The 12593-nt window shown below is 42.1% G+C and overlaps 1 protein-coding gene and 1 pseudogene across 3 annotated transcripts in view; one reads left to right on the forward strand and one right to left on the reverse strand.

Moving 5' to 3' along the window:
* si:ch211-266k8.4 (uncharacterized) overlaps positions 1–12593 on the reverse strand; it is a 76986-nt gene that overhangs the window by 62057 nt on the left and 2336 nt on the right. For all 3 annotated transcript variants that reach the window (XM_078948204.1, XM_023955426.2, XM_078948203.1), the window contains exons 5-9: positions 12128–12253; positions 7714–7840; positions 6408–6477; positions 5279–5393; positions 894–1011 (exon numbers count right to left, since the gene is read on the reverse strand). In XM_078948204.1, the coding sequence (XP_078804330.1) occupies positions 894–1011; positions 5279–5393; positions 6408–6477; positions 7714–7840; positions 12128–12253 (556 nt within the window). The remainder of the gene's footprint in view (positions 1–893; positions 1012–5278; positions 5394–6407; positions 6478–7713; positions 7841–12127; positions 12254–12593) is intronic.
* Positions 1427–4714, forward strand: LOC144992374 (uncharacterized; annotated as a pseudogene).

Consider the following 12593-nt stretch of genomic DNA (forward strand, 5'->3'; position numbering starts at 1 on the left):
AGAGGCCGGGATAGGCTCCAGCAGCCCCGTGACCCCGAAAGGGAAAAACGGTTAAGAAAATGAATGAATGAATGGTGAATGGTTAACCGTTATTTCTAGTTAAAAGTTCCACTATGTTTACTTAATTGTTTGAGATGCTTCACATAAATGCTCTGTTTAAATGTTAAATGATAAAAGCAGGTGAATAAGATAAAAACAAAGACCAACGTGGATCAGTTTATAACACATTTTAAAAAAATGTTCTATGAAACTGTTGGATGGGGACTCTGCATTTGTACCAAAAGCAAACGACTCGAAATCGGACATAAAACATAAAAAATCCAACGCATATCAGTACGGAAATTAAAATGTTTAATTGATGCAAATTTGATATAATAAATCATTTCCCAATCCAGTCGAAGACCAAAAGATTTTTCTGATTGCTTTAGGTGAGCTTCACCAGAACATGACAGCAGGAACCTGCTCCTTCTAGTCTCAGCAAATAGAATCAGCTGGTTTTATTCATCCCTCTGCATCAGTCCACGCCTCACACAGACCCGGTCCCCCTGCTCAGTTACCATGACTACAGCTGTGTCAACAAAAGGCGTCTGTCAGCGTTTGACGTTTTCATTCAGTGTAGAAACATGGAGACGAGGGGCTCCTCCTGAAAGCAGCAAGGCTGCCGTTGAAGGAACTCATTCAGCAAAGACCATGCGCTTTCAGTCGCTCATGTCACACATGATGAGCTCATTGGCAATCATGGGACGACGGCAGTTCATTCAGGATTGAGCCGGAAGCGGTCAGCTGTGAGAACATCCCTTAAAGCTTTTGGAGAGAACTTTTTGAAGAAAAGATCCCAGACAGCACCAGTGTGGGAAACTATCAGAGAGGCAGCATGTCTTCCCAGAACTTACACGTCAACAGGGACTCTGAGCAGCAGGGGCAGCACCGCTCCTTCATCTGTTAGTCCCAGCAGCCGAGGCTCCAGAAGCTCCATGATGGTCAGAGCGGAGCGGAAAACAGCCGGCAGACCTGAAGACAAAAGCCATGAAGCTCTGAGGACCTCCGAAAAAACGGAACATCTCCAAAGACATCAGTGTGACAAATACAACTCAAAAACAGGAGAGTGAGAATTCATCCACAGGAGTGATGAGAGTCGGGACCAGGTCTCGGATTCAAAGTTATTTTCAATGTAAATAACTTATTTTATATAAATGTGTCTCAAATATTTGCTGATGACATAGCTTTGTTCTGGGAAAAAGTACTGCATGCATTATGTGTAAGACATGAAGAAAAGTTGGAAAGAACCAATGCCAATAAATGACATAAAAACTACAAAGGACAAAAAAAAAAAGGCTTCAAGCTGCTGATCCCATGGAAAATCAAAATGGTCAAAGGAAGTGGATTTCTAGGACTTATTAATGATGAACAGCTAATCTAGCCACAGGGGTTGCAAGCCAGTTACTTCTGTGCCGGTCCCAAGCCCGGATAAATAGAGAGGGTTGCGTCAGGAAGGGCATCCGGCGTAAAAATTGCCAAAATAACCATGCGAATCATCCACAACACTTTAGACATACCGGATCGGTCGAGGCCCGGGTTAACAATGACCGCCACCGATGCTGTTAACCTACAGGGTGTCGGTGGAAATTTGACTACTGTTGGTGGAAGAAAGAGGGGAGGCAGAAGGGTCCGTGGCCAGAGAGAGAAGGGAAAAGGCAGGAACATAGGTTTGAGAATAGGGACTCTTAACGTTGGCACAATGACAGGGAAAGGCAGAGAGCTGGCAGACATGATGGAGAGAAGGAAGGTAGATGTACTGTGTGTGCAGGAGACAAGGTGGAAGGGCAGCAAGGCACGTAGTATTGGAGGAGGATACAAACTGTTCTATCATGGTGTTGATAGGAAGAGAAACGGGGTAGGAGTGATTCTGAAGGGGGAGTTTGTAAACAGTGTTCTAGAGGTGAAAAGAGTCTCAGACAGGATGATGAGCCTAAAGTTAGAAATTGAAGGGGTGATGGTGAATGTAGTCAGTGGGTATGCGCCACAGGTTGGCTGTGAGTTAGAAGTGAAGGAGAGATTCTGGAGTGAGTTGGATGAGGTCATAGAGAGTTTCCCCAGAGGAGAGAGAGTTGTTATTGGAGCAGACTTTAATGGGCATGTTGGTGAGGGCAATAGAGGTGATGAGGAGGGGATGGGCAGGTTTGGTGTGAAGGAAAGGAATCTGGAGGGACAGATGGTGGTGGACTTTGCGAAGAGGATGGAAATGGCTGTAGTCAACACTTACTTCCAGAAGAGAGAGGAACATAGAGTGACATACAGAAGTGGAGGTAGGAGTACCCAGGTGGACTACATCCTGTGTAGACGAGGTCATTTGAGAGAGGTTAATGACTGCAAAGTGGTGGTAGGAGAGAGTGTAGCCAGACAGCACCGCATGGTGGTGTGTAAGATGACTCTGGAGGTCAGGAAGAAGAAGAGAGGGAAAACAGAAAAGAAGACCAAGTGGTGGAAGCTACAGAATGAAGAAACTTGTGAGGAATTTACGCAGAAGTTGAGGCAGGTCCTGGGTGGTCAGGATGAGCTTCCAGAGGACTGGGAAACTACAGCAGAGATTATCAGGGAAACAGGTAGGAAGGTGCTAGGTGTGTCATCTGGAAAGAGGAAAGACGGTAAAGAGACTTGGTGGTGGAATGAGGAAGTACAGGAATGCGTCCAGAGGAAGAGGTTGGCTAAAAGGAAGTGGGATGTAGAAAGGACTGAGGAAGGTAGACAGGAGTACAAGGAAGCGCAGCGTAGAGTGAAGAGAGAGGTGGCAAAGGCCAAACAGAAGGCTTACGATGAGCTTTATGACAGGTTAGACACAAAGGAAGGAGAGAAGGACTTGTACAGGCTAGCCAGACAGAGAGACAGAGATGGGAAGGACGTGCAACAGATAAGGGTGATTAAGGACAGAGATGGAAAGGTGCTAACAACCCAAGAGAGTGTACAGAAAAGATGGAAGGAGTATTTTGAGGAGCTGATGAACGTGGAAAATGACAGGGAAAGAAGGGAGGAAGATGTGGTTGTTGTGGAGCAGGAAGTAGCAGAAATTGGAAAGGATGAGGTTAGGAAGGCTCTGAAAAGGATGAAGAGCGGAAAGGCCGTTGGTCCTGATGACGTACCTGTGGAGGTATGGAAGTGCCTAGGAGAGACAGCAGTGGAATTTCTAACAAGGTTGTTCAATAGGATTTTAGAGAGTGAGAAGATGCCTGAGGAATGGAGGACAAGCGTTCTGGTCCCGATCTTTAAGAACAAGGGTGACACGCAGAACTGCAGCAACTATAGAGGAATAAAGTTGATGAGCCACACAATGAAGCTGTGGGAAAGAGTAGTGGAAGCCAGGCTTAGGAAGAAGGTGGAGATTTGTGAGCAGCAGTATGGTTTCATGCCCCGTAAGAGCACCACTGATGCCATTTTTGCTTTGAGAATGTTGATGGAAAAGTACAGAGAAGGTCAGAAGGAGCTGCATTGTGTGTTCGTAGATTTAGAGAAGGCGTATGACAGGGTGCCGAGGGAGGAGCTGTGGTACTGTATGAGGTCGTCTGGAGTGGCAGAGAAGTATGTCAGAGTAGTTCAGGACATGTATGAGAGAAGTATGACGGTGGTGAGATGTGCTGTAGGTCAGACAGAGGAGTTCAAGGTGGAGGTGGGACTACACCAAGGATCAGCTTTGAGTCCCTTTTTTGTTTGCTATGCTGATGGACAGGCTGACAGACGAGGTAAGACAGGAATCTCCCTGGACAATGATGTTTGCGGATGACATTGTAATTTGCAGTGAGAGTAGAGAGCAGGTGGAGGAACAGCTAGAGAGGTGGAGGTTTGCTCTGGAAAGAAGAGGTATGAAGGTCAGTCATAGTAAGACAGAATACATGTGTCTGAACGAGAGGGATCAAGGTAGAAGCGTTAGGTTACAGGGGACTGAGGTGAAGAAGGTGCAGGAGTTTAAGTACTTGGGGTCAACAGTTCAGTGTGATGGGGAGTGTGGAAAAGAGGTGAAGAGGCGAGTGCAGGCAGGTTGGAGCGGTTGGAGGAAAGTGTCAGGAGTGTTGTGTGACAGAAGAGTGCCAGCAAGACTCAAAGGAAAGGTGTACAAGACAGTGGTGAGACCAGCTCTGCTCTATGGGTTAGAGACGGTAGCAGTGAGACAGAGACAAGAGGCTGAGATGGAGGTAGCGGAGATGAAGATGTTGAGGTTCTCCTTAGGAGTGACCAGGTTAGACAGGATAAGGAACGAGTACATCAGAGGGACGGCTCACGTTGCCTGTGTTAGCGACAAAGTCAGAGAAGCCAGACTGAGATGGTTTGGACATGTTCAGAGGAGGGATAGTGGATATATTGGTAGAAGGATGTTGGAGATGGAGCTGCCTGGCAGGAGGGCAAGAGGACGGCCAAAGAGGAGATACATGGATGTCTTAACAGAGGACATGAAGTTGGCTAATGTTAGGGTAGAAGATGTCCATGATAGAGTGAGGTGGAAAACTGGAGGTCTGCATGTAAAACTGCATTTATGTGGCATCAAGGAGCTTCAGAATCACAACAGAGATCTTCATTTCTTCATTTAAAGCTGCTGAAATGTCAACACTTTGTAAACTTGATCATTTCACAGTTGGTGCTTAAAATAAATATCTTCAAATACAAGTTCTAAAAAAAGAGAAACATTCAAATACTGCAAAGTAGCGTTGCAGTTAAAGGAAAAAGAAAAAAAACCTTAAAGAATGAATCTGTTCATCCCCCAGACCAATGACCGGCGAGCAAACAGGAAGTGACATCAGTGTTCTGGTGATGTCATTAAATGTTGACACTGGCTTTATGAACTGAATGCATTCTTGTTGAAAACCAAGCAGAAAAAGGACTTTTTATTCTTTTTCATTCATATGTGGATGCAACCAAAGAACATTTCCAGAATCATCAGATAGTTATCTTGATCTGATAACCCCATGTTTTTCAGGGAAAACATCACTAATGGAGCAAATGGACTAAACCAAAAACAACAGGCCTCCACAAACATTCGGTTCTGTTCATTCATGTTAAATGGATCCAGATACTGTTATTGATATAAACAAAGCAGGAATTCATCACTCTTGATGTCCTGCCTCAGTGTTTGGTTATTGCTCATCTCCCTCTAGCACCGCACTGGCTGATGGGTCAGGAAGATCCTAACCAGGTCCATTATGCACGTTTTGGGACGGCGAATGTTTGACTCGGCAAGAACAGAAAATTCAAACAAACTTTAGTGGGTGTGTGTGTGCGCGTATACACCAACCCAAGAGGAAGAAGAGATCCCAGACAGCAAGGACAGTGTCCCAGCAGGGCAGGGAGGTGAAGAGGGTGAGGAACCACGGCATCACGTAGTGGACTGAAAGGACCCCCACAGATTCCTGCAGGGATGGAAATGCTTCCACGTCACTTGGCATGGATTTAGAGGTGATCGCTTTCAGTTCCTGCTCAAAAAGCTCATTTATTTGATCCTGTGAGGCATGAATGCAGAAAAAAGCCCCAACAGCCTGTCAAAAACATGACTCTGGGTCAATTTGGCCCCATGTGTTTGAAAATTAAAATCTGCCTTTGATTTATTTATTAAATTAGTAACATAGTAAAATATCTCTGCTCCTAACCCACAGTGTATTGATGGACAGATATCCTCCGGTTATCTTTGTGTCAGAATTTCACTTTTGGATGTAATATTTGTCTTCCCAGCAGATCTAGCATAAATGTTACACAGCTTAAAATTATAACGTATTCAAATTAGCAACTCAGCACTTGTATCCCCTCACTTTCACACACGGTTCATTTTTACTGATCTAAAAACATTTACCATTTTTATTTGTGCTTTTTTGATTCTCTTAAAGACGTTTTGATAAAAATGATACCGTACTGTAGCCAATAACTGTTTTTTGAAAAGCTGCGCCCCTTAAACTCTCTCAACCAGACGTGGCTAACACTTCCTGGTTCTGACATAGCTCAACGTTTCTCAGTTTCAACAAAAATAGCAGATCAAGATCGTCTTTAGTGGTTTTGTCAGACCTTGTAAAAAGTGCAGAAAATAATCAAATACCACTGTTAGCACTACATCTCCCATGGTGCATTGGGTTAAAGTGACAGCGTCTCTGACTGCGCTGCTGTTAACGGTCATGAAGCTCAACAAACCCAAACATGGAACAGACAAATTCAATTTGAGACTTTAAGCACTTTTTTAAGAGTAATTAGAAAGAGGATTTTGGTGACGAGGCCAACAGACACATTTAAACTAAACTGAAAAGAACTTATTCAATCCAAAAACTTTATTGTTTGTTAAAGTTACATCTTTTATTTGGACAAAAGAAAAACTTGAATAAACATGAATATAACCTGAACCTCGGCTGAAAGCCGGTGAACTTCAGACGGACACTCACCAGGTGCTGGGACAGCTGAGGTTTCCGGTGTTTGAAGAACTGCTCAAACACCTTCGCCTGATGTTGGACCCTGATCACAAAACAGAACTGTGTCTTCACAAAGCTCTCCTGCTGAAACACACCTGATCATGCTACACCTGACTGTTTCGTCCTCTCAAATGCTTTTGGGTTTGCCAGAGAAAAGATGGTTTTTTACATAAAAGCAGTCTTCCCCATTCATCCCAGGAGTTTCTTTCTAAAAATAACTAGCGATAGGTGAAATCCACAAAGTAGAATTAAAGATGTTTTGAGGCTGTAAAACTCCTCACTACACTTTTCTCAGACATGAACGTGTTCACACTCTTCTCTCTGGTTTAAACTAGGTCATGTGATCTGATCTGATCATGTGATCGGAAATGTTCTGATCACTTGGTAGCTGACTCAATAGAAATTGAATGTTGTCTCCCGATTGGATTTTTTACATTTTTTTTTATTTTGATCAGCGCTGTACATTTTTAGCTCATCAGTTCAAATAAGTGTCCTAGTAGAAATCTTCATATGCTTTTGTCTTTATGAAAACAGCGACCTACAAAGACACGTCAACAGAAAAAAAGACCTGATTCTTGTTCCTTTGTCTGTAATGAGAACGGCTCTCCTGCTGCAGACAGAGAGACGCTGCAGAGAGCAGTCCAGGAGAAACTTCAACAACCAAAACTAAGAAACGGTTACATTGATATGTGCTTGTCGTGAAAATTCATCATCACATTAATGCCACAACAACGATTATGTGAGAAAGTGCTTGTTTTTTTATTTTAATATAGATATGATCACGTCTGATTAAAAATAGTCTGAAGATCCTAAAGCTCCAGACCCCAAACTGTCTCACATGGCTAATGATTATCTCACTGTAATGCTGCTACAGAGATTATAGGAGAAAATTGATTCTATTTTTAAAACATTTTTAATGTCAACATTATAATTTAACAAAAAGACTTAAATAAATCCAGGATTTTAAATATGAAAACAAAGATCTGATTGCGATCCTTGATTTAAGCAACTCTGGCAAACTGATAGCATTCTGTACAGAAGACACAACACAGAGGACATTGATCGACAAGGTCAACAGCCAATCAGGATGCAGGGTTCTCAGGATGTTTTAAAAAAAATAATAATTGAAAACTACACCACTGTGTAATTTAATATTTAATCATCAATGAACATTGCAGCTCTAACCATCAATAAGACTGTTCTTTTCATCTCTAGAAGAAACTTCTGATCATGTGAGCGTGGATCTCAAGCCTCTTGGGTCATTTACAAGTTTTCTTACTTGGTGATGGTCAGGTCAAACATTTCAGCCAGGTACTTGGGTTGGCCCAGCAAGGCTGCCAGGGCCCAGAAGGCCTCCTCCTCCTCCCCCAGCTGCATCAGCAGCACTGCAGCGATGTGGGACATTCCTGTCAAACACACTCACACTTTAGTTTTCTGGTCTGAAACAACTAGAAACACGTTTCTGCAACATGATAGAATCACCAGGAGCATGTAATTAAGACAAATAATAAGCGCTTGATAGTGATTGAAAGCTTCCATCAAACCCCATTTAAAAGAAAACAGTTTGATGGATGTCACAGCAGCTCTATGGATGTTAATTCCTTTAAAAAAGGGGAAAAAAATATTCAGAAAAACAATCATTCAAACAATTTTCCTCAAACGATTGACGTAACTGACAACTTCATGACAATCCAACAAGACTGCAATAAGTTCAAACCAAACAGAAGACAAACACCCCTGATAAATCCATAGATTACATGTGAATCAAACTGTCCTGATCAAACAGAAAATTAGTTAAGTCACAAAAAATGCAAAAGCAATTCTAAACTAAAACTAATGGACAAAGTTTTGAAACCCTTTGATGATGACGTTCTCCTAAAAAGTCTGTCATGGGACACAGAAGAATCACTGCGCTCACCAGAATGGTCCTTTGCTGCCACCTGTTGGTTATATAGTTAATTACTTGGTCATTTTTTACCCAAAGTTTATAACAGTTCCAAAAAATCCACAGACTAAGACAATTCAGTAGATTCAGCCTAGTTTGAATGTTTTGCTTGTTTCATTTCTGTGAAGCCTTTTTCTCAGTGTTCAAGTGATTCCCAGATAAAGTTTGATTTGATCCATTTTCTGCATGTTCTTTATTCTGACTGTGTAAACTGGGGTTAAGGTTACTGTGGGAACCCCTCAATCTGATTACACAGCTCTTTCTGGCATGTTCCCCTGCAGGGCAGTTGCATTGCCATAGTGTAACATGTGAAATAATCCAATATTTATTCTGGCTGACCCAGCAGACCTGCAGGGGTCAAGGTGGGACTTCAAACTAATATCTGACCAAAGTAAAGGAGGGATGAGAAAAAAAAAAAGACATAAAGTGGACTGAACACACAAAAAGGTATTTAAAGATGGGGGAAAAGCCTGCAGTATTAAAACCATTGAAAGTACCCTCAGAAATAAAAGGTGTCAAAGGTCTGCAGAATGAAGCACTGAGTGCAGACGATGCGAACAGACACCAGAAAACAGTTAAGATTCAAACCTTTTGTTTGCATCAAATAAAAACAGAAAAACCACAAAAACACATGTATTCATTGTTACATTTTATGTATTCAAATGTACACAGTTAAACTGTATATAAGAGCTGTTTTACTGTGATTCTCCACCTCTCCCTCTCCAAACCATGAGTGGCTCCCAGAAGCCAAAATCCCATAGACTTCTATAGAAAAATAAACAGCTGTTACTCAGTCTATTGGTCAGAATAACCATTCCTGCTCAAATACCTTTTTAACATGTTCTTGATTGTTTTAATTTTTTTCATAATGTTTTTTTCTTTAGTGCAAATTATTCAAGTTATAAACTGAGCAATCAGATGCCTCAATAAAAGCTTGTGGTCCAACTTTCAAAAGCTTTGACAAGTTCTCTGGAGCCTGCTTATAATTGGTAGGGGTGTGGAGTTCCAACAAAACTCACTCCTGATTGACCGGAGTGGCTGCTATAAAAATGCTGACTCAGTCTGACTCACTGAATCAGTGCTTAGCTGTGGATGAGTTCGCTGCTCCTCACTGACAACGTCTGCCTCCAACGTTGCAATGTCAGTATTGCAAAAAGAATATTGCCTGAATCACTTTGTTTTGTTGGAGTTTGAAGTCAACCATTTTCTCTGAATATAGTATAGCTGAGGCATCCCTTTGATATCGGGCTTCAAGTTTGGAAAAGATCTTTTGGTTGTCTTTAGCTGAACACATGAAAGTCAAACAGAAGACTGAACAATACCTGTATCATGCTTTTCTTCAGCCTTTCAGAGTAAACTATGTCCATATATACGTCACATGCACTGGGGCAAAAAAGTATTTAGTCAGACATCAATTGTGCTCGTTCTCCCATTTAAAAAGATGAGAAAGGACTGTAATTTTCCTCTTACCTCAATTATGAGAGACAACATTAGAAAAAAAAATCTGAAAATAAATATCTGACTTTTAAAGAATTTATTTGTAAATTATGGTGGAAAATAAGTATTTGGTCACCTACAAAATGGTAAATGGCGTATACTTATATAGCACTTTTCTACCTACAAGGCCCAAAGCGCTTTACAGTCACAGACTCAGTCACACACTGATGATGGCTCCACTGCTGAACACTGGCGCCAACCTCCCACCAGAGGCAAGGGGGGGTTCAGTGTCTTGCCAAAGGACACTCCGACACATGGGGGTGCAAGGTGGGAATTGAACCTGTAATATTACAATCATGGGTCGACCGTTGCACCACGGCCGCCCGATTTCTGCCTCTGACAGACCTGTAACTTCTTCTGTAGATGATCCTCTGTCCTCCACTGGTTACCTGTATTAATGACACCTGTTTGAACTGGTTATCTATAGAAAGACACCTGTCCACAACCTCAAACAGTCTCACTCCAAACTCTGCTATGGAGACCAAAGAGCTGTCTAAGGACACCAGAAACCAAATTATTGACCTGCACCAGGCTGGGAGACTGATACTGCAACAGATAAGCAGCTTGGTGTGAAGAAATCACCTGTGGGAGCAATTATTAGGAAATGAAAGACAAGACCACTGAGAATCTCCCTCCATCTGAGGCTCCCCCCAAGATCTCACCCCATGGGATCAAAATGATCACAAGAACAGTGATCAAAAATCCCAGAACCCCACGGGGGACCTAGTGAATGCCCTGCAGAGGGCTGGGACCAAAGTGACAAAGGTACCATCAGTAACACACTACACCACCAGGGACTCAAACCCTGCAGGGCCAGACGTGTCCCCCTGCTAAAGCCAGTACATGTGCAGAACCGTCTACAGTCTGCTAGAGAGCATTTGGAGGATCCAGAAGAGGATTGGGAGAATGTCCTATGGTCAGATGAAACCACAACAGAACTTTTTGGTAAGAACTCTACTGGTCGTGTTTGGAGGAGAAAGAAAGCTGAGCTGAATCCAAAGATCACCATAGCTACTGTAAAGCATGGGGGTGGAAGCATCATGAATTGGGGCTGTTTTTCCTGGATCTTCAGATTTAGAGTAAAAACCTTTTTCCATCATTGAAGATGAAACGTGGCTGGGTCTTTCCGCATGACAAGAATCCCAAACACACTGTTGCCCAGGTAACGAAGGAGTGGCTTCATAAGAAGCACTTCCAGGTCCTGGAGTGGCCTAGTCAGTCTCCAGATCTCTACCCCATAGAAAATCTTTAGAGGGAGTTGAAAGTCTGTGTTGCCCAGTGGCAGCCCCACCCATCACTGCTCTAGAGGAGATCTGCATGGAGGAATGGGCCAAAATAACAGTTTGTTAAAACCTTATGAAGACTTACAGAAAACCTTTGACTGCTGTCATTGCCAACAAAGAGTAAATAAAGTCTTGAGTTGAACTTTTGTAGCTGACCAAGTAGTTACTTTCCACCATAGTTTACAAAAATATTATTTAAAAATCAGACAGTGTGATTTTCTGGATTTTTTTCTTTTTGTCTCTTATAGTTGAGGTAAACCTGTGATGAAAATTACACGCCTCTCTCATCTTTTTAAATGGGAGAACTTGTACAATTGCTAGCTGACTAAATACTTTTTTGCTCCACTTTGGCACACTAAAGAATGACTTTTGATGAAACACAAGGCTATTTTTTTCACAGTTAATTTCATTGTACAAGAGGACAATGACAATAAAGGCATATCTATCTATATATCCATTTTCTTATCGGGAAATAAGACGACTCGATCTCTGAGGCACCGCCTTTTACTCCTTGTGGGTGCCGCCCATTCATGACATCAAACTAGAGACGGCCTTAGCAGAGTGGCTAATTTTCTCCCACTAAAACAAACGACCTTCTAACTTTTGCAAAGATGGATGCACATTTTGCACATATAAAATGAAAGTATTTCAGAGGAATACTCAGAAATGCATGAATCGGTCAAAACACCACCTTGGGGTTGTTTATGTGAGAAATTAACACACAAAAGTTTTAAAAAGTGGTTTTGCATGACATAGCCCATTTAACATTTAGCATCATTTGCTTGGAAGCACTGCAGAAAAATTACTCTCCCAAAAGAACCTAATTGGGTTAGCGTCTCCTTAAAACATCAGATGTTCAAACACATTGAGAATGGCCTGATCACACAAAGTCAGTATTTTCTATCAATTTAAAAAGAAGAAAAACTTGCTAGAATGAAAACCCACCACACAACTGAAAAGAGCATTACCTTGACTGTAGCCGACCTCGGGGTTATATTTTGCGTGGGCGACGAGGACCCTGAAGAGCTTAGCCCGACCCTCGATGGCTTCTGGAGTCTCCCCCATCAGAGATCGGTGGGTTGGGAAGGAACGCTCTGGAGGATTTGAAGCAAAAGTCACATTGTTTTCTTTTTCTCTAGAAATAAATTCTGTACAGTTGAAGAAAATTATCGATTATAGTCTTAATTTACTAACAGCTGCGATCATTCAAATCCATAAAACTATTCTTTCCACACCAGAAAACCGGTTTACACTGACTGGTAAAGGTAAAAACAGAATCTCCCATGAATCCAGAGGGAAATTCAACAAATTCTAAAACTTAGATTAATTTAAATTAATTCAGGAATGTGTCAGTGATGCCAAACCCTACAAACCCAGCAGTCAGTCAGTCAGTCAGTCAGTCAGTCAGTCAGTCAGTCAGTCAGTCAGTCAGTC

This window comes from Oryzias latipes, chromosome 6 (assembly GCF_053564925.1).
Source record: "Oryzias latipes strain Hd-rR chromosome 6, Olatipes_Hd-rR_3.1".
NCBI lineage: Eukaryota > Metazoa > Chordata > Actinopteri > Beloniformes > Adrianichthyidae > Oryzias > Oryzias latipes.